At 40.7% G+C, this 21317-nt stretch overlaps 1 protein-coding gene across 50 annotated transcripts in view; it reads right to left on the bottom strand.

Annotated features, from left to right (window-relative positions):
- Positions 1-983: 983 nt before the first annotated feature.
- The window catches only part of LOC127633204 (uncharacterized), a 53760-nt gene continuing 33426 nt past the window's right edge, over positions 984-21317 (bottom strand). For 19 of the 50 annotated variants that reach the window (XM_052112070.1, XM_052112077.1, XM_052112085.1 and 16 more), the window contains 24 exons: positions 21155-21205; positions 17961-18011; positions 17518-17565; positions 17077-17124; positions 15442-15483; positions 15000-15050; positions 11550-11594; positions 11108-11152; positions 10677-10709; positions 10532-10570; positions 10250-10383; positions 9741-10037; positions 7753-7848; positions 7509-7662; positions 7226-7359; positions 6389-6685; positions 6169-6264; positions 5921-6074; positions 5635-5768; positions 3976-4272; positions 2427-2522; positions 2192-2324; positions 1859-1941; positions 984-1753 (listed from right to left, as the gene is read on the bottom strand). In XM_052112070.1, coding sequence (XP_051968030.1) covers positions 1673-1753; positions 1859-1941; positions 2192-2324; positions 2427-2522; positions 3976-4272; positions 5635-5768; positions 5921-6074; positions 6169-6264; positions 6389-6685; positions 7226-7359; positions 7509-7662; positions 7753-7848; positions 9741-10037; positions 10250-10383; positions 10532-10570; positions 10677-10709; positions 11108-11152; positions 11550-11594; positions 15000-15050; positions 15442-15483; positions 17077-17124; positions 17518-17565; positions 17961-18011; positions 21155-21205 — 2639 coding nt within the window. In that variant the 3' untranslated portion in view covers positions 984-1672. The remainder of the gene's footprint in view (positions 1754-1858; positions 1942-2191; positions 2325-2426; positions 2523-3975; positions 4273-5634; positions 5769-5920; positions 6075-6168; positions 6265-6388; positions 6686-7225; positions 7360-7508; positions 7663-7752; positions 7849-9740; positions 10038-10249; positions 10384-10531; positions 10571-10676; positions 10710-11107; positions 11153-11549; positions 11595-14999; positions 15051-15441; positions 15484-17076; positions 17125-17517; positions 17566-17960; positions 18012-21154; positions 21206-21317) is intronic. The other 31 variants (XM_052112095.1, XM_052112101.1, XM_052112118.1 and 28 more) reach the window with 18 other exon arrangements.

Here is a 21317-nt window from a genome sequence, read left to right as displayed (position 1 = left end):
TATGCTGTTAAACACAATGTCTGCAGTCGAGAACTATAAGACTATTTTAACCTTAGAAATCCTATATTAACTGTGCATTATCACACTGAGAATCAATGGGTGCATCAAAAAGCTTTCAGAAGCTGTATGAGGAGTTAGGATGAAAATAAGGTGCATTTAAAACTGTTCTGAGACCAGTGCAGACTGACAGCACACTGAACATCTTGGCTGGCATGGCTTTCCTATGCAACTAACTGCGTACACTCCAAACCTCCGGTCAATTATTTAAGATATAATATATCATTTGTTAATAAGTATTAAAATATAATTATTTGTTTATTATACAGTATATTGAATTATTGTTATTTGGGGGTCTTTCTCTGCAAATATTTATATATGCAATTAATTTAATTAATCATCATTTCACATAATTAATTTGATTATATTTTTTAATCAAATGCAGCCCTAACAATAAACTGACAATTAAAGGGATGGTTCACCCAAAAATGAAACTTCTCTTATTTTGTACTCACCCTAATGCCATCTCAGACGTGAATGACTTTATACAGTATATGATAGGTGTGGGTGAGAAGCAGGACAATATTTAAGTCCTTTTATATATAAATCTCCACTTTCACTTTCACTTCAACATTCTCTTTTTTCACCGATTCTCATTCTTTGTGCATATTGCCAATTACTGGTGCAATCGGTTCAATTCAAGCTTGGAAAAGGATGAGATTTATAGTAAAAAACACTTAAAAAAAAAGAAAACATTGGTGCACTTAAAATGGGAAGTCTATGGTGCAAGAAAATCCAATCTGTAGCCCCCATAGACTTCCATTGTACATACATTTCTGTACACAGATCACCCACGCCACTCTTCCATTACACAGATGTTTTTAAAACCATTTGTGCCGTTCTGTTTTGCGTTCTACAACATTGAAACTGTGATGTAAAAAGCACAGCAAGACATTTACAGTCGTGTGAACGTACTAGTCTTTGTATTGACATGGAAAAGTGGTAGAATAATTCTCTTTAATTAGGTTAAAACACAAAGTGACTGGAAGGTTAATCACATTACATAAGCATAACAGAAAGGAATATTCGATACAAGTTATTCTGTTGCTCTAGAAATGTCTTATTGCAATCAATAATTCTCACTGTTAAAACTGTTCAAGGAAGGTAAAAGCAATGAGTCATTTACAGTTGAGTGAACTTGCAATATATTGTTTTAACATGGACATGATATTGGCTTTAATTAGAAGAACAGACAATAACAATTTCACATTATACAGATCTGTTTAATTAGGTTAAATCCCTGCAGTTAAAAGCAGGAAGTGGCAATGAAAAAACAATGATTATATGTGATTATTTCAGCTAAATCAAGATATATGTTGAAGATAAAAAGATAAAGGACCAAATCAGAACCAAGTTAAGAGTGCTTTTCTTTTCATGAAACATTTTCGAGCTTACATTTTGCATTTAGTGACAAACTGATCGAAATGCAAATGGAATAATGTAATTAATATGTATTGAGTGTAATGTGAACACATATGCAAGTTCCTCTTCCTGAAGAACAACATTCCTGCCTCTTATCTGATTTTTCATCTTCATTTGTGAGACATTTTGGTATTAGAGGCTTCATGAACCAATCTCCGATTCAATGTTTTCTTCCCTCTGTGTAAAACTGGCATTACGGCTTTGTCTTTTGTACTTTTCTGGTGGTCAGCTTTATGTTGCCTGACACTCCATGATTTCTCAGCTCTTGTTTTAGCTGAAACAAAAATGGACAAACAAATTAACCTTTCCTGAACAGTGCATGTTTTCATTGCTTTACAATAGCGCAGTTTTTTGCAAAGACCGTTATGGTGTGACTTACGTTCTCCAAAAAAATCAGAACGTTTTCATATTCCGTTAGGTCTGAAAATGACTTAAGTCTCATTTGAACTCCAATGACATAATCTGTTGGAATACAGACACATCACATAAAACATGGCATAAAGTATGTTGAATTATACTGTTAGCAATTTGATTTTATGTGTGTATGCATATACAGAATTATTGAAGTTGCTTTATGGATATTTTACATTTGATTTGCTTAAGGTGGGGATTGTCGTAACGTTGCGTTGCATTTTCTGTTAAATGCTATCACACAAAAATATGATAGACAAACTTATAATTAAACATACAGTACTCCTTATGTAACTCTTACCTTTTGAGACACAAAAGGCCCAACGACCTGGAACATTTATATTAGTGGAGTTCTTGAGGTTTGGGAGGAAGTTGTTATCGGTTGACCCAGGAATTACAAAGTAGTTTGTGGAGTTTGCTGTGTCATAGCCAGCCTATTTCAATCATTAGTATAAAATGATATACATAAAGAGATGCTATAGAGTATAGAATATGAATATGTTATTTCTATGATACAGAAGATGTGTTTCTTTTACCTCCACTGGACGATAGATCACACCACAGTCACCATAATTCATAAGAATAAAGGAAAATTCACCATTTGAAATTAAGACAGCTTGAACAGTGATTGCCTGAAACGTTTAGAAACACTGATTGTTATAGCAGTTATGAAAATATAAAGTTTTACTTCAAACATGGTCACACAAAAACTGAAACCGAATGTACCCTGAAATCCACCCCGATTTACTGACAAGTGCAATCACACATCAGAAGAATCAAATGATCCCATACACTTGTTCTAGTCCCGTGTAAACCAGGAAGTAATCACGTTCACATAAACAATGGTGGGAGTGATTCTGATGTTGCATTTTACCCATTATAATTCTGTTTTTACTCCACATATGGTTAAGTTTAGGGGTGGGTTTCAGTTAGGGAGTAGGGTTAAATAAAATGTAATTCCTGATAACTGTATTACATCATTTACAACTAAAACATAACTTGCTTTTGCCGCCACCTTGTGGTCACCCTAACAACACTTTCAGCTTCGGTCACTAGGGGCAGTGATTACAATTTTGCACAGACCAAATTCTTTGGTCAAAAATGAATAGTTCAAGTGACATAAAAAATCATATTTTATTTAAAAATAATATTTCGTCCTTTTACTTAATCTGGGTTACAGTGAGGCACTTACAATGGAAGTGAATGGGGGCCAATCCAGAAACTTCAAAATACTCACTTTTTTTTAAAGTATAGCCACAAGCCATAAACAATCTGCACCTTAACATGATTTTAGTGTGACAAAATCTCCTACTAACTTTTTCTGTGTAAAGTTATAGGCAATTTTACAACTTCACTGCTTTGGCAACACAATGTAAACCCTACAATAACAGTAAAACGTTAATTTAACAACTTTACAGCTCTAATATTTAGAGGTCGGATGTTATGTGTTTTTCAATGGCAGACTGGCCAGTGGCCCGTATAATAACTGATCCATAATGCAATTTGACAACAGCAAATCAGAAGTACTGAAAATTACCTAAAGTACCTAAAGTGAAAGAAACTCATTTTTATAGAATATTTACTCAAATTAAAAAAAGAAAACTTGAAATCAGAAATGGTTTACTTTCCATTGACAAATCTATTGGTAAATTTTGAAACTGACGCAAAAGGAAAGTTAACATTCGGCCGTGCAAACACAATGTCGATATTTGCAAAATGGCCAAATATTGGCCGATTAATTGGTCTAGCCCTTATATTGGTCTATCACTACAAATAACACACTTTTACAGTTTGAACTAAATGTTAACAAAATAATGAATGTAAGTGCTTTTATACATTCTAGGCTTCACATTTCTGCATGTAAACCCTCCAAAAGTTGGTCCCATTCTAGGTGCCTCAAGGTAAACTCACTTTTTTCTTTTTTTATTTAAAGAAAAGGAGGGACCAATCAAAAGTATCTATTGTGCTAATCAAAATTATACCAGACTTGGTGTCTATTGAGCTTGACATGTATTGAACTCAGAATCTTTCATTTAGCCTGAAGTCAAAACCATTTAGTTCACGCGACATAAAAAACGAACTTACTTCGACTGAGTGATCACGAAAAGTATTCACATCCCAAGTTGCAACAAAATCCCAAGTTGCAACAAAGACCCAAGTAGCAGTGAAACTCAGGCCATGGAAATACTGGTTTATTTCCTGAGAGGCGCGAGTGAGCACACTTCCAGTCGTGTATTGCTGATAAGAGATCATACCAATCCCGTAGTCATCAAGTTCCGTCCAGAGAGGAGCAATTAAATCTTGACCACTATTGGCAGGGAAGGGGAAAGGGTCAGCGTCTGGAATAGCTTGGCTGAACGTGAGCAGTCCATTATTATTAACCTGTAATAAATAAATACAGTCAAAAATCCATCAGACAAACTCGAAAACTGACGAGTGTATACTGGACACTACCTTTTTCAAAGATTTATAAATGGCATCCAGTTATCAAGTTGGAATAAAAATGCTTGTGTCAGTTAAAATATCTTAACTTCAGGGAGACTGATGAAAGAGTTAATAAAATAGGGTTATTGTCACAGTTGAAATATAGTGATTCATTCTTCACATTAGCAACATAAAGCCATGTCTAGCATGGCATTGCAGATGCAATTCTATGCACTGTGCTCCGTTGCATACTGCATATATGGCAAATGAAGCGAGGTGCAAGCGTGGCCATTTTCCGCATGCAAATTTAGGGATTAACAGAAAGCAATTGAACACACCTAGATTTCTGTCAAAGTACAAGACTTATGGCCATACAATGCATAAGCGGTGTATTTTGGGTGTTTGAAGAGTGTGCATGTCCGTATGTGCTCAAATATGCCAGGGGAACCCAGCAGAATGACTTAATAGGGGATTTACATGCACTTATCCAAGTGCATGTAAATGGGGGTAAAGAGAAACCAATTACACAGTGCATACAAACGCAGACATCGCTTTCATGTCTTAAGCAGCTTTCTCGCAATAAACTGCTTTCCGGTGACCATGTAAATGTTCGATCTGCACAGAAGTTATTACTCTACCCCCTGCATAAATTCATCAATGACAGCTACAGTACTGTGAAAAAGTTTTAGGCACTTGTGAAAAATGTTGCATAGTGAGGATGTCTTCAAAAATAATGCCATAAATAGTTTTCATCTATCACTTAATGTCATACAAAGTCCAGTAAATATAAAAAAGCTAAATCAATATTCGGTGTGGCCACCTTTGCCTTTAAAACAACCCCAATTCTCCTACTTAAACCTGGACACAGTTTTTCTTGGTTGTTGGCAGATAGGATGTTCCAAGCTTCTTGGAGAATTTACCACAGTTCTTCTAACTATTTCAGCTGACTAAATTGCTTCTGTCTCTTTATGTAATCTCAGACTGACTCAATGTTCAGTGGGGGGCTTTTGCGGTGGTCATGACATCTGTTGCAGGGCTCCCTGTTCTTCTATTCTAATCCATTATATTTGCAAAAGTAATGTTTGGGAGTCTAACGTTTATATTTCCTATTCACACACTAAAGCTGAAGATATAAATAACCATCTTAAGACAAATGCTTTTGTGAAACATCTTATGTGCATAAGACATACAGTGGTGGTGGCATAGTGGGCTAAAGCGCATAACTGGTAATCAGAAGGTTGCTGGTTCGATCCCTACAGCCACCACCATTGTGTCCTTGAGACTTAGTCTTTGAAAATTAATTAATAAATGAATTCTTACATATAGCTGGTTGTATGAGCTCCCAAAGAACAGAAATGGACTGGAGAGACCAACATAGTAGTAGCTTTCATCACCAGCAATAACATATGTTGTATCTCCTGCCGTTGAGCCAAATGGATAGAAAATCTCTGGTGCTGGTGAAAGAGTGAACACAAACATTTTCAAGTTTTGTTGACACTTTCACATTTCACACATTATTATTATTTATGATATGAACGTTCACATCAGAATATTCATTTCGGTTTTGAGAAAAGTAAAACTGGTTCCAGTGTCTATTATCAGCTACCTGTCCATGACCGTGGTATTTTACTGTCCACTTTGAAGGCCCAGCGGCCTGGAACATTTATATTAGTGGAGTTCTTGAGATTTGGGAGGTAGTTGGTATCGGTTGACCCAGGAATTACATAGTAGTCTGTGGAGCTTGCTGTGTCATAGCCAGCCTATTAAAACCAATAAAATTGAATTATTGAGATGCATTAGAGTATATAATATGAATATTTTGTTTCTATTACACAGAAGATATTTTTTGTTCACCTCCACTTGAAAACCTATTGTACTACAGTCACCATAATTCATCAGAATAAAGGAAAATTCACCATCGGAAATTAAAACCCCTTGAACCGTGATTGCCTGAAAAGAGTAGAAACATTGTCATAGCAGTTCTGAAAATATCATACATACAGTACATACACAGTTTTTGACTTTATGCCGAAGTCCAAACTGTTTAATTCAGGAGACATAAAAACGGACTTACTTGGACTGAGTGATCACGAAAAGTATTCACATCCGAAGTTTGAACAAAGTCCCAAGTTGCAACAAAGACCCAAGTAGCATTAAAAGCCAGATCAGGGAAATACTGGTTTATGTCCTGAGTGGCGCGAGTGAGTACACTTCCACTTGTGTGTTGTTGATATGATAACAAACCAATCCCATAGTCATCAAGTTCAGTCCAAAGAGGAGCAATGAAATCTTGACCGCTATTGGCCGGGATGCGGAAAGGATTAGCTTCTGGAATAGCTTGGCTGAATGTGAGGAGTCCATTATTATTAACCTGTAATAAGAAAAAAACTTTCCAAATGCACCAGACCAACACATACTGAATACAGCTCAGTATATACAGTATATTGACTTTTTTTCAACAGTGATTAGAAAACATTGTTGTCATATGACCTTATCATGATGCACGTTTAATTTAGCGACTGGCATCCAGTTATCAAATTAGAAATTAAAACTTGGGTTTGTAAACAATCTTAATCTTTGGGAGTCTGAAATAACAGTCAATTCATTCATCACACTGGAAATAGACGGCAAAGTCAAGCTCATTGCATTGTGGGACGCAGTTTTCTCCACAGCTGCCTAATGCACGTTTTTTCTTTTTTTAATGTATTCGGTTATCCAGGTATTCCATGAGTGCATAAAATGTGCATACTATCCATTGTACACAGTACATACTAGATACTGAAGTAATAGTAAGAATAGTATGATGATATTCTGAGCAAATTGGCTTGTAAATCACAGTTACTTATCACAAGTGTGTTTATAAAGCATTTGACATTCAGATGTAATCTTACGAATGAAACTGAATTCTCACATATAGCTGGTAGTATGTTTGCCCAAAAAACTTAAATGGACTGGATAGGCCAACAAGGTAGTAGCTTTCATCACCAACAACAAAATATTCTAAATCTCCTGCCATTGAGCCAAATGGATAGAATATCTCTGGAGCTGGTGAAAGACCAAACACAAACATTAGCAAGCATTGATAAAGAGGCTTGCATTTCTCATTTCTTTATTATAATTTATGATCTGAATCTTCACTTCAGATCATTTATTTAGGTTATAGCAAAACTGGTTCAGTGTCTGTAATCAGCTACCTGTCCAAAGCCTTCCTTTTGTACTGTCCACCCTGAAGGCCCAACGGCCTGTAACATTTACATTGGTGGAGTCCTTGAGATTTGGGATGGTGTTGCCATTGGTTGACCCAGGAATTACAAAGTAGTCTGTGGAGTTTATTGTGCAATAGCCAGCCTATTAAACAATTGAAATTAAAAGATGAACATATAGAGATGCTATAGAGTATAGGAAATTTATATTTTGTTCCTATGATGTTTCTTTTACCTCCACTTGAAAATGTGTCACTCCACAGTCACCATAATTCAGCAGAATAAAGGAAAATTCACCGTCTGAAATTAAAACTGCTTGAACAGTGATTGCCTGAAAAGAGTTGAAACATTGATTGTCATAGCAGTTCTGAAAATATCACATTTTACTCTACATAGTATTTGACCTTATGAGTGAAGTCACTAGGGTTGGGTATTGATACAGATGTCCCAGTTTGATTCAGATTGACAAGTTCTCAACTTCGATTCCAATTCGTACTGGTACAGTATATTTCATGTTATAATGTCCATTTCTAAGCAACATAACGAAAATATGAGGCACGTTTTACACATTTTATTTTTAGCTAGTCATCATTTTGGTCACATTATAGCTTCATGAAAATTTGATGACTTGAAATCAGCCTGATCTCACAGTGAAATCAGAAAGAAAAGAATGACTTTTCTTTTGTCAAAATAGGTATACGTTGACCAAAACTTTGAAACAATGCCCCCAGTGGCCAAAGTGGTAAGTGTTGATATGGGCACGTGTGAGCTCCATTTATGACCAGGAGAGGTCTCCATAAGCTAGTAGTGAAGCAAGATGTTTTCAGCTTTACAGGACGTTACACAATGAAGAGAAAAACATATATTTATAGCTTCTATCCCCCAACCCAAACCTTACCTTAACCATTAGTGAAGCAAAATAAAGTAAGTTAGAGGGAAAAGTGAAACCTTCAAATCATGCTCGCAATTGATTATTCAAACATGGTTACTTTCTGGCTTTGAAACCTAGTCTCCCACACAGCTGATGCAATGTGCTGCCAATCGTGCCAAGTGGAAAGGAAAACACGTTGAAACCACTGCAAACATGTCGGATAAGAATGTTTCATGTCAACGCATCGGCATACAGTTGCCGATCCTAGGGTACCGAAACTATCGGAAACATCATGCCGACTTCACGTGTGATCATGTTGTTGACATTGCATATACTAAATTGTATATACAGTGTGTATGTACACTACTGTTCAAAAGTTTTGGGTCACAAATTTTTAAATAATAGCAAAGTCATCACAACTATGGAATAATAGAAATGGAAAAATGGGAATTATGTTGTGACTAAAAAAAATCCAAACTGTGTTATATTTTAGCATCTTCATAGTAGTTACCCTTTGCCTAGAATTTACAGACATGCACTCTTGGCATTTTCTCAACCAACTTCTTGAGGTATCACCCTGGGATGCTTTTTAAACAGTATTGAAGGAGTTCCCACCTATATGCACTTGGTGCTTTTATTAATTATTCGGTCCAAGTCATCCATTTCAAAAACTTTCAAAAAACAATTTGTTTTGTAATTAAATAACTGAATATGTTAGCACAATTATATTTTTGTCTGCAAATCTCATTTGAAACATTTAAGCATACGCCTTCAGATCAAAAGGTTTTTAAGATCATGAGAAACATTTCAGGCAAGTGACCCCAAACATTTGAACGGTAGTGTATATATATATATATCTACTGTGTGTATATATAACCAGTAATGTACCTTTAAGAGTTCAGTTAGTGTCTCTGTGTTTTGGTTGAGTGCATACACATGAGGGAGGACAGTATCTTTATTAGAATTAAATATTTCTATTTGTGTTGTTTTTTCATCAACAACTGATTGTAAAGAACAGAAAGGATATTAAAAGATACATTTTTCAATGACAAATGGATTGTGTGGATCTCGTCTTTGGACAAACAGTAAACGAAACAAGTCAAACCAAACTTTTACTCTCAACACGCAGTGAAAGGATCTCGTTGCTGAACGTCTTCGCCAATAAACTTCTCAATTACTAGTAAATTAAATTTGAGAAATTACCCGCCAGTAGCTAATCACATTTTTAGTCGCATTCCGCAATATTTGGTTATATATGTGAGTGATTTAATCACATTGTGGAAGCTTGACGCATCTATATTCCTACTCAGTCTTAGAAGTCAAAACAGTGACTGAAAAAAAAAAAAACTTACCGGGCCTGAGTGAGCATTAAAGGTATTTATGTCCCAAGTTTGAACAAAGTCCCAAGTTGCAACAAAGACCCAAGTAGCATTGAAGCTCAGATCGGGGAAATACTGGTTTATATCCTGAGTGGCCTGAATGAGTACACTTCCATTTGTGTACTGATTATATGAGAAAACCCCTAGCCCATAGTCATCAAGTTCAGTCCATAGAGGAGCAATTAAATCTCCATTTCCACGGGTGGGGAAGGGGTAAGGGTTAGCTTCTGGTAATTCTTGGTTGAATGTAAGGAGTCCATTATTATTAACCTGTAATTAAGGGACAAAAAATACAAATATATCAGAATGCATTTGAAAAAACAAACAAACAAAAGCGGGTAAGAATGGCTACGCTTGGAATGTTTAGAATGACATTCTGAACATTCCGTACAGGCTTGTAAATTACAGAGTATTATCATCACTCTCTTTATAAAGCATTTGGCATTGAGATTTAGACTTTAAAAATAGAACTGATTTCTCACATATATCTGGTTGTATGTGCGCCCAAAGAACAGAAATGGACTGGATAGGGCAACATTAGAGAAGGAATCATCACCATTGACAAATATTTGTGTATCTCCTGCCGTTGAGCCAAATGGATAGAAAATCTCTGATGCTGGTGAGAGAATGAACACAGATATGTTCAAGCTTTGATTAAAAAGCTTGCATTTCTCACTTTATTATCATGATATGAATATTCGCTACAGATAATTCCTTTAGTTTGTGAGAAAAAAAAAGTAGTTCCTTGGTCTGTTATCAGCTACCTGCCCATGGCTGTACAGTTGAAGTTGATTGTGGAATGCCTGTTAAAGAAAAAGTGATCAAGATTCTTGCATTTCCCACTTTATTATTATGACATTAAATTTCACTACATATTATTCATTAGTTCCACGGTCTGTAATCAGTTACCTGTTGTTGTAGTTGTATTTGTTTGTGGAATGCCTGTTAAAGAAAAAGACAGAGTTTCATATTAAAAAACACTCCTGTAAAGTACATAAAACATAGGTTGCAAAGATATGTGATATTTGACCTGAGAAATGTGGAGATTGCTTTATGTTATAAAACAAAACATTCTGTATCATTCTGCATGTGTGCCGAGAGAACATAAATGACATGTTAGGACAACAGAAAAGTAGCTTTCATCAAAATTATTTTAAATATTCTGTCTAAATAGAAAGAATATCTCTGATTCTGGTGAGAGAATGAAAACTAACATTAGCAAGCTTTAATAAAGATTCTTGCATTTCCCACTTTATTTTTATGAATTTAATGTTCACTACAGATTATTCATTAAGGTTGTGAGAAAAGCTAAATTAGTTGCAGGGTCTGTAATCAGTTACCTGTTGTTGGATGTGCAGTTGTTGTTGTAGTTGTTTGTGGAATGACTGTTAAAGAAAAATACAGAGTTTAATATTATAAAACACTCCTGTAAAGTACATAAAACATAGGCTGAAAAGATATATGATATTTGACCTGAGAAAAGTGGAGATTGCTTTATGTTATAAAACAAAACATTCTGTAACATTCTGCATGTGTGCCGAGAGAACATAAGTGACATGTTAGGACAACAGAAAAGTAGCTTTCATCAAGAAAATTTTAATATTCTGTCTAAATAGAAAGAATATCTCTGATTCTGGTGAGAGAATGAAAAATAACATTTGCAAGCTTTGATAAAAATTCTTGCATTTCCCACTTTATTATTATGAATTTAATGTTCACTACAGATTATTCATTAAGGTTGTGAGAAAAGCTAAATTAGTTGCAGGGTCTGTAATCAGTTACCTGTTGTTGGATGTGCAGTTGTTGTTGTAGTTGTTTGTGGAATGACTGTTAAAGAAAAAGTGAGAGTTTCATATTATAAAACACTCCTGTAAAGTACACAATAGTTCACATAGTTTATGATATTTGACCTGAGAAATGTGGAGATTGCATTATGTTGTAAAACAAAACATTCTGTAACATTCTGCATGTGTGCCGAGAGAACATAAATGACATGTCAGAACAACAGAAAAGTTGCTTTCATCAAGAAAACGTAAATATTCTGTCTATAACCTCCGTTCTCTGATGGAGGGAACATGACGTTGTGTCGATGTAGTGACACTAGTGGTCACTCTTGGGAGCCCCAAACACCTTTGATCTTTGAGAATAGGCCAATGGGGATTGGCGAGTGGAGTTTGCATGCTACTCCTCTGGACATACGGGAATAAAAGGAGCTGGCTCGCAACCACTCATTCAGGTTTTGTGCTGAGGAGCCGAGACAGGGTCCCGGCCATTTCAGCGGGTAATTCAGTGTTGTGGCAGGAGGGACACAGCATCTCGTTCCCTCCATCAGGGAATAGAGGTTACGAAAGTATCCAGGTCACGCCCTATCTGTCACTCACTCAACGTTGTGTCGATGTAGTGGCACTAGGGGTCCCTATAAGAAATGGCACAACTAGCTGAACTGTGTTATGTGGACTGGCAGTGTGAGATAGGCAAACCATAGCGTGCCTCGTAGCCAGCGCACCTGGCCGTCAAGTAAACTCCCCCTATGCTCCTACGAGCGTCGCACGCTCCCCCGCACCTCAGGGACAAGTCAACAACAAAAAATGGGGACAGGCCTCCCCAGCCGTGGCCTCTTCTCTTCTTTTTTCTCAGCTGGGGGCCAGAAGTGTCCACGTCGGGGGCTGTCCTTTTCCAAGGGGAAGAAACCGTGGAGACCACACCCTGCAAGAAGTGGAGGCAATTGTGTGGAAAAGTCCCCGTGGTAGGTCCTACCTAGAGGGGACGGAGCTCTACAAATACGGTGACCAGTGGCTACTAAGATGACCTACTCCTCGTCCTCCCTGACCTTGCAAGTAGGCTCACTGGGGTAACACATACTTGCACAGACCCCGGGGCCAGCTGTGTGCCAGTGCATCTGTGCCGAGGTGAGCCTCAGTCAGGGTATACCTGAGCGGACATTGGGAGGATTCCTGGGACGTGAACAGGTCTACCAGTGCTTGACCGAATCGACTCCAAATCAGCTGGAGCACCTGGGGGTCCCGCTGAGTGAGATCTGCTGTGACATTGTATCTGCTACGCTGTTGAGGCCACCCGGGATGTGAGTAGCTCACAACGACTTGAGTCGCTGCTGGCTCCAGAGGAGGAGATGGCAGGCGAGTTGAGACATGCGACATAAGCGTAAATGCCTTAGCAATTTATAAATGTTTCCGTTACTGTGTTGTCCGTCCGGACCAACATATGCTTGACTTGGATCAACGCCCGAAGCCTCCGCAGGGCGAGAAATACTGCCAGCAACTCGATGCAGTTGATATGCCAACGCAGACGTGGCCCTGTCCAGGAGCCCACGGCTATGTGCCCGTTGCCCACGGCGCCCCAGCCACACTTGGAGGCATCTGTCGTAACCACGACGTGCCTGTACACTTGCACTATGGGGACCCCTGCTGACAGAAATGCATGGTCCTTCCATGGGCTGAACAAGCTGCGGCAGATCGGCTGCAGCTTGCGATGTGTGCCGTAGCGCCATGCCAACCGCCACCGAGGACGCCATATGCCCAAGGAGCCACTGAAATTGCTTCAGTGGATCCATTCTCTGCCTGAATGACATTAGGCAGTTTAGCACTGACTGCATGTGCTTGCTAGTCATAGAGACTGAGTCTAGCTCCAACCTGAGAAAAGAGATGCTCTGAACTGCGGAGAGATCTCTCTCTGAACTGCTCTTTTCCCAGTTGACCTGAAGCCCCAAACGGCTGAGGTGCCTGAATACCGGGTCCCTGTGTGCAAATTAAGTCTCGAGAGTGAGATAGTAACAACGCGCCGACTTTGGCAACTGGGTGCAAATGGAGGCCAGGAAAAGCAGTCCAGGAGGCAACAGCAGCCCTCAGACATGCTGACATTGTGGGTCATGTTCAGCAAGGGAGAGGAGGCCTTGGGCTAACGGGCGGAAGATGGTAGTGCAGGAAGTACGCCATCAGGAGGAGGCTGCAATGTAGGCCAAGGCAGTCTCTCTTGCCAAACAGGGACAGAGACTCGATGGGACAGTGTGGAGAAGAGGAAGATCAGCTGGAAGGATCTGTGGGCCATGGAAGCGAGGCGGTTGAGCTTTTCCATCAGAGCAACATATGACATCCTTCCAACACCAGTTAATCTTCACCAATGGTATAGTGAAGATCCGGACTGTGCCCTCTGTTCCATGCCAGCCAACCAACATTCTCACAGGGTGTAAAACAATCCTTACCCAAGGACGCTACACTTGGCGTCACAACCAAGTCCTTAAAAATCTTGCGTCCGCCCTGGATTACAGGCGAGCTGCCACCAACTCCCTATCACACCCAGCAGCATCACACCCCTTACGGACGACCTTTGTCCGCGAAGGGGCTAAACCACCGAAGAGCGGCTCTACACCATTAGAGTGAGACCAGCTGCGCTTGGCCCGCGACTGGAAAATGCTAGCTGACATTGGCCGGCAACTTGTGTTTCCTCCGGAGATCGTAACCACCACCCTAAGACCTGACATGATGCTCTAGTCCCGTTCGCTCAAAAAGGTCTTCATCATTGAGCTCACAGTACCCTGGGAGGACTCAGTAGATGAGGCTTATGAGCGAAAACATCTGCGCTATGCCAATCTAGCTGCCGAAGCACGGCATCATGGCTGGAACACAGAAGTCCGACCAGTGGAGGTGTGCTGTAGAGGTTTTGTGGCAACATCTACAACCAGACTCCTTAGAGACTTGGGAATTAAGGGCCAGAGCCAGCGTTCGGGAATCAAAGCTGCGTCGGAGGCGGCAGAAGGCAGCAGTCAGTGGCTCTGGATGAAGAGGAGAGACCCCAGCTGGGCCCCGAAGTGAGATGGCCAGGAGGTATGCGGTCAACAATGCTTGACTCAGGGAGGAGGACGCCCCTGCCATGCATAGTCCCATGGAATGTTGGCTATCAACAACAAGGCAACTCCTATGACTAATTGGGAATGGGACGCAAGCATAGGATTGATCACCCTGTTGCTGGCCGCCTTTGGGGAGGGTGTATAGTGTGAAAGGCCGAAACACCCTAGGAACCAATGGTACACTACTGATGATGCGCTCCCCAAATTTCACCAGGCTCACTGTTCATGAACTCTTGGAAGTGCTTGCACAAGTTAAATAACATCTCATCCTGTGTTCTTGGAATCTTTGTGATATGCATGTTCACTACAGATTATTCATTAAGGTTGTGAGAAAAGCTAAATTAGTTCCAGGGTCTGTAATCAGTTACCTGTTGTTGGATGTGCTGTTGTTGTTGTTGTTGTTGATTGTGGAATGCTTGCTAAAGAAAAAGTGAGAGTTTCATATTATAAAACACTCCTGTAAAGTACATAATACATAGACTGAAAAGATATATGATATTTGACCTGAGAAATGTGGAGATTGCTTTATGTTATAAAACAAAACATTCTGTAACATTCTGCATGTGTGCCGAGAGAACATAAATGACATGTTAGGACAACAGAAAAATAGCTTTCATCAAAATTATTTTAAATATTCTGTCTAAATAGAAAGAATATCTCTGATTCTGGTGAGAGAAAGAAAACATTAGCAAGCTTTAATAAAGATTCTTGCATTTCCCACTTTATTACTATGAATTTAATGTTCACTACAGATTATTCATTAAGGTTGTGAGAAAAGCTAAATTAGTTCCAGGGTCTGTAATCAGTTACCTGTTGTTGGATGTGCAGTTGTTGTTGTTGTTTGTGGAATGACTGTTAAAGAAAAAGTGAGAGTTTCATATTATAAAACACTCCTGTAAAGTACACAATAGTTCACATACACTCACCTAAAGGATTATTAGGAACACCTGTTCAATTTCTCATTAATTCAATTATCTAATCAACCAATCACATGGCAGTTGCTTCAATGCATTTAGGGGTGTGGTCCTGGTCAAGACAATCTCCCGAACTCCAAACTGAATGTCAGAATGGGAAAGAAAGGTGATTTAAGCAATTTTGAGCGTGGCATGGTTGTTGGTGCCAGACGGGCCGGTCTGAGTATTTCACAATCTGCTCAGTTACTGGGATTTTCACGCACAACCATTTCTAGGGTTTACAAAGAATGGTGTGAAAAGGAAAAACATCCAGTATGCGGCAGTCCTGTGGGCTGAAAATGCCTTGTTGATGCTAGAGGTCAGAGGAGAATGGGCCGACTGATTCAAGCTGATAGAAGAGCAACTTTGCCTGAAATAACCACTCGCTACAACCGAGGTATGCAGCAAAGCATTTGTGAAGCCACAACATGCACAACCTTGAGGCGGATGGGCTACAACAGCAGAAGACCCCACCGGGTACCACTCATCTCCACTACAAATAGGAAAAAGAGGCTACAATTTGCAAGAGCTCACCAAAATTGGACAGTTGAAGACTGGAAAAATGTTGCCTGGTCTGATGAGTCTCGATTTCTGTTGAGACATTCAGATGGTAGTGTCAGAATTTGGCGTAAACAGAATGAGAACATGGATCCATCATGCCTTGTTACCACTGTGCAGGCTGGTGGTGGTGGTGTAATGGTGTGGGGGATGTTTTCTTGGCACACTTTAGGCCCCTTAGTGCCAATTGGGCATCGTTTAAATGCCACGGCCTACCTGAGCATTGTTTCTGACCATGTCCATCCCTTTATGGCCACCATGTACCCATCCTCTGATGGCTACTTCCAGCAGGATAATGCACCATGTCACAAAGCTCGAATCATTTCAAATTGGTTTCTTGAACATGACAATGAGTTCACTGTACTAAAATGGCCCCCACAGTCACCAGATCTCAACCCAATAGAGCATCTTTGGGATGTGGTGGAACGGGAGCTTCGTGCCCTGGATGTGCATCCCACAAATCTCCATCAACTGCAAGATGCTATCCTATCAATATGGGCCAACATTTCTAAAGAATGTTTTCAGCACCTTGTTGAATCAATGCCACATAGAATTAAGGCAGTTCTGAAGGCAAAAGGGGGTCAAACACAGTATTAGTATGGTGTTCCTAATAATCCTTTAAGTGAGTGTAGTTTATGATATTTGACCTGAGAAATGTGGAGATTGCATTATGTTATAAAACAAAACATTCTGTAACATTCTGCATGTGCGCCGAGAGAACATAAATGACATGTTAGGACAACAGAAAAGTAGCTTTCATCAAAATTATTTTAAATATTCTGTCTAAATAGAAAGAGTATCTCTGATTCTGGTGAGAGAATGAAAACTAATATTTGCAAGCTTTAATAAAGATTCTTGCATTTCCCACTTTATTTTTATGAAATTAATGTTCACTACAGATTATTCATTAGTTGCAGGGTCTGTAATCAGTTACCTGTTGTTGGATGTGCAGTTGTTGTTGTTGTAGTTGTTTGTGGAATGACTGTTAAAGAAAAAGTGAGAGTTTCATATTATAAAACACTCCTGTAAAGTACACAATAGTTCACATAGTTTATGATATTTGACCTGAGAAATGTGGAGATTGCATAATGTTATAAAACAAAACATTCTGTATCATTCTGCATGTGCGCCGAGAGAACATAAATGACATGTTAGGACAACAGAAAAGTAGCTTTCATCAAAACTATTTTAAATATTCTGTCTAAATAGAAAGAGAATCTCTGATTCTGGTGAGAGAATGAAAACTAACATTAGCAAGCTTTAATAAAGATTCTTGCATTTCCCACCTTATTATTGTGATATGCATGTTCACTACAGATTATTCATTAAGGTTGTGAGAAAAGCTAAATTAGTTCCAGGGTCTGTAATCAGTTACCTGTTGTTGGATGTGCAGTTGTTGTTGTTGTTGTTGATTGTGGAATGACTGTTAAAGAAAAATACAGAGTTTAATATTATAAAACACTCCTGTAAAGTACATAAAACATAGGCTGAAAAGATATATGATATTTGACCTGAGAAATGTGGAGATTGCATAATGTTATAAAACAAAACATTCTGTAACATTCTGCATGTGTGCCGAGAGAGCATAAATAACATCAGAACAACAGAAATGTAGCTTTCATCAAGAAAATTTAAATTTATTGTCTAAATAGAAAGAATATCTCTGATTCTGGTGAGAGAATGAAAACTAACATTTGCAAGCTTTAATAAAGATTCTTGCATTTCCCACCTTATTATTATGAATTTAATGTTCACTACAGATTATTCATTAAGGTTGTGAGAAAAGCTAAATTAGTTGCAGGGTCTGTAATCAGTTACCTGTTGTTGGATGTGCAGTTGTTGTTGTTGCTGAAGTTGTTAGTGGAATGACTGTTAAAGAAAAAGTGAGAGTTTCATATTATAAAACACTCCTGTAAAGTACATAATACATAGGCTGAAAAGATATATGATATTTGACCTGTGAAATGTGGAGATTGCTTTATGTTGTAAAACAAAACATTCTGTAACATTCTGCATGTGTGCCGAGAGAACATAAATGACATGTCAGAACAACAGAAAAGTAGCTTTCATCAAGAAAACGTAAATATTCTGTCTATAACCTCCGTTCTCTGATGGAGGGAACATGACGCTGTGTCGATGTAGTGACACTAGGGGTCCCTATAAGAAATGGCACAACTAGCTGAACTGTGTTATGTGGACTGGCAGTGTGAGATAGGCAAACCATAGCGTGCCTCGTAGCCAGCGCACCTGGCCGTCAAGTAAACTCCCCCTATGCTCCTACGAGCGTTGCATGCTCCCCCGCACCTCAGGGACAAGTCAACAACAAAAAATGGGGACAGGCCACCCCAGCCGTGGCCTCTTCTCTTCTTTTTTCTCAGCTGGGGGCCAGAAGTGTCCACGTCGGGGGCTGTCCTTTTCCAAGGGGAAGAAACCGTGGAGACCACACCCTGCAAGAAGTGGAGGCAATTGTGTGGAAAAGTCCCCGTGGTAGGTCCTACCTAGAGGGGACGGAGCTCTACAAACACGGTGACCAGTGGCTACTAAGATGACCTACTCCTCGTCCTCCCTGACCTTGCAAGTAGGCTCACTGGGGGAACGCATACTTGCACAGACCCCGGGGCCAGCTGTGTGCCAGTGCATCTGTGCCGAGGTGAGCCTCAGTCAGGGTATACCTGAGCGGACATTGGGAGGATTCCTGGGACGTGAACAGGTCTACCAGTGCTTGACCGAATCGACTCCAAATCAGCTGGAGCACCTGGGGGTCCCGCTGAGTGAGATCTGCTGTGACATTGTATCGGCAACGCTGTTGAGGTCACCCGGGATGTGAGTAGCTCACAACGACTTGAGTCGCTGCTGGCTCCAGAGGAGGAGATGGCGGGCGAGTTGAGACATGTGACATAAGCGTAAATGCCTTAGCAATTTATAAATGTTTCCGTTACTGTGTTGTCCGTTCGGACCAACATATGCTTGACTTGGATCAACGCCCGAAGCCTCCGCAGGGCGAGAAATACTGCCAGCAACTCGATGCAGTTGATATGCCAACGCAGACGTGGCCCTGTCCAGGAGCCCACGGCTATGTGCCCGTTGCCCACGGCGCCCCAGCCACACTTGGAGGCATCTGTCGTAACCACGACGTGCCTGTACACTTGCACTATGGGGACCCCTGCTGACAGAAATGCATGGTCCTTCCATGGGCTGAACAAGCTGCGGCAGATCAGCTGCAGCTTGCGATGTGTGCCGTAGTGCCATGCCAACCGCCACCGAGGACGCCATATGCCCAAGGAGCCACTGAAATTGCTTCAGTGGATCCATTCTCTGCCTGAATGACATTAGGCAGTTTAGCACTGACTGCATGTGCTTGCTAGTCATAGAGACTGAGTCTAGCTCCATCCTGAGAAAAGAGATGCTCTGAACTGCGGAGAGATCTCTCTCTGAACTGCTCTTTTCCCAGTTGACCTGAAGCCCCAAACGGCTGAGGTGCCTGAATACCGGGTCCCTGTGTGCAAATTAAGTCTCGAGAGTGAGATAGTAACAACGCGCCGACTTTGGCAACTGGGCGCAAATGGAGGCCAGGAAAAGCAGTCCAGGAGGCAACAGCAGCCCTCAGACATGCTGACATTGTGGGTCATGTTCAGCAAGGGAGAGGAGGCCTTGGGCTAACTAGCCGCGCTGCTTGGAGTAAGGCCACTGCACCAGAGCGGCGGAAGATGGTAGTGCAGGAAGTACGCCATCAGGAGGAGGCTGCAAGGTAGGCCAAGGCAGTCTCTCTTGCCAAACAGGGACAGAGACTCGATGGGACAGTGTGGAGAAGAGGAAGATCAGCTGGAAGGATCTGTGGGCCATGGAAGCGAGGCGGTTGAGCTTTTCCATCAGAGCAACATATGACATCCTTCCAACACCAGTTAATCTTCACCAATGGTATAGTGAAGATCCGGACTGTGCCCTCTGTTCCATGCCAGCCAACCAACATTCTCACAGGGTGTAAAACAATCCTTACCCAAGGACGCTACACTTGGCGTCACAACCAAGTCCTTAAAAATCTTGCGTCCGCCCTGGATTACAGGCGAGCTGCCACCAACTCCCTATCACACCCAGCAGCATCACACCCCTTACGGATCGACCTTTGTCCGCTGAAGGGGCTAAACCACCAAGAGCGGCTCTACACCATTAGAGTGAGACCAGCTGCGCTTGGCCCGCGACTGGAAAATGCTAGCTGACATTGGCCGGCAACTTGTGTTTCCTCCGGAGATCGTAACCACCACCCTAAGACCTGACATGATGCTCTAGTCCCGTTCACTCAAAAAGGTCTTCATCATTGAGCTCACAGTACCCTGGGAGGACTCAGTAGATGAGGCTTATGAGCGAAAACATCTGCGCTATGCCAATCTAGCTGCCGAAGCACGGCATCATGGCTGGAACACAGAAGTCCGACCAGTGGAGGTGTGCTGCAGAGGTTTTGTGGCAACATCTACAACCAGACTCCTTAGAGACTTGGGAATTAAGGGCCAGAGCCAGCGTTCGGGAATCAGAGCTGCGTCGGAGGCGGCAGAAGGCAGCAGTCAGTGGCTCTGGATGAAGAGGAGAGACCCCAGCTGGGCCCCGAAGTGAGATGGCCAGGAGGTATGCGGTCAACAATGCTTGACTCAGGGAGGAGGACGCCCCTGCCATGCATAGTCCCATGGAATGTTGGCTATCAACAACAAGGCAACTCCTATGACTAATTGGGAATGGGACGCTAAGCATAGGATTGATCACCCTGTTGCTGGCCGCCTTTGGGGAGGGTGTATAGTGTGAAAGGCCGAAACACCCTAGGAACCAATGGTACACTACTGATGATGCGCTCCCCAAATTTCACCAGGCTCACTGTTCATGAACTCTTGGAAGTGCTTGCTCAAGTTAAATAACATCTCATCCTGTGTTCTTGGAATCTTTGTGATATGCATGTTCACTACAGATTATTCATTAAGGTTGTGAGAAAAGCTAAATTAGTTCCAGGGTCTGTAATCAGTTACCTGTTGTTGGATGTGCTGTTGTTGTTGTTGTTGTTGATTGTGGAATGCTTGCTAAAGAAAAAGTAAGAGTTTCATATTATAAAACACTCCTGTAAAGTACATAAAACATAGGCTGAAAAGATATATGATATTTGACCTGAGAAATGTGGAGATTGCATTATGT

The sequence above is a fragment of the Xyrauchen texanus genome, chromosome 40 (genome assembly GCF_025860055.1).
Source record: "Xyrauchen texanus isolate HMW12.3.18 chromosome 40, RBS_HiC_50CHRs, whole genome shotgun sequence".
Taxonomy (NCBI): domain Eukaryota; kingdom Metazoa; phylum Chordata; class Actinopteri; order Cypriniformes; family Catostomidae; genus Xyrauchen; species Xyrauchen texanus.
This window is presented reverse-complemented; position numbering and strand designations above follow the sequence as displayed.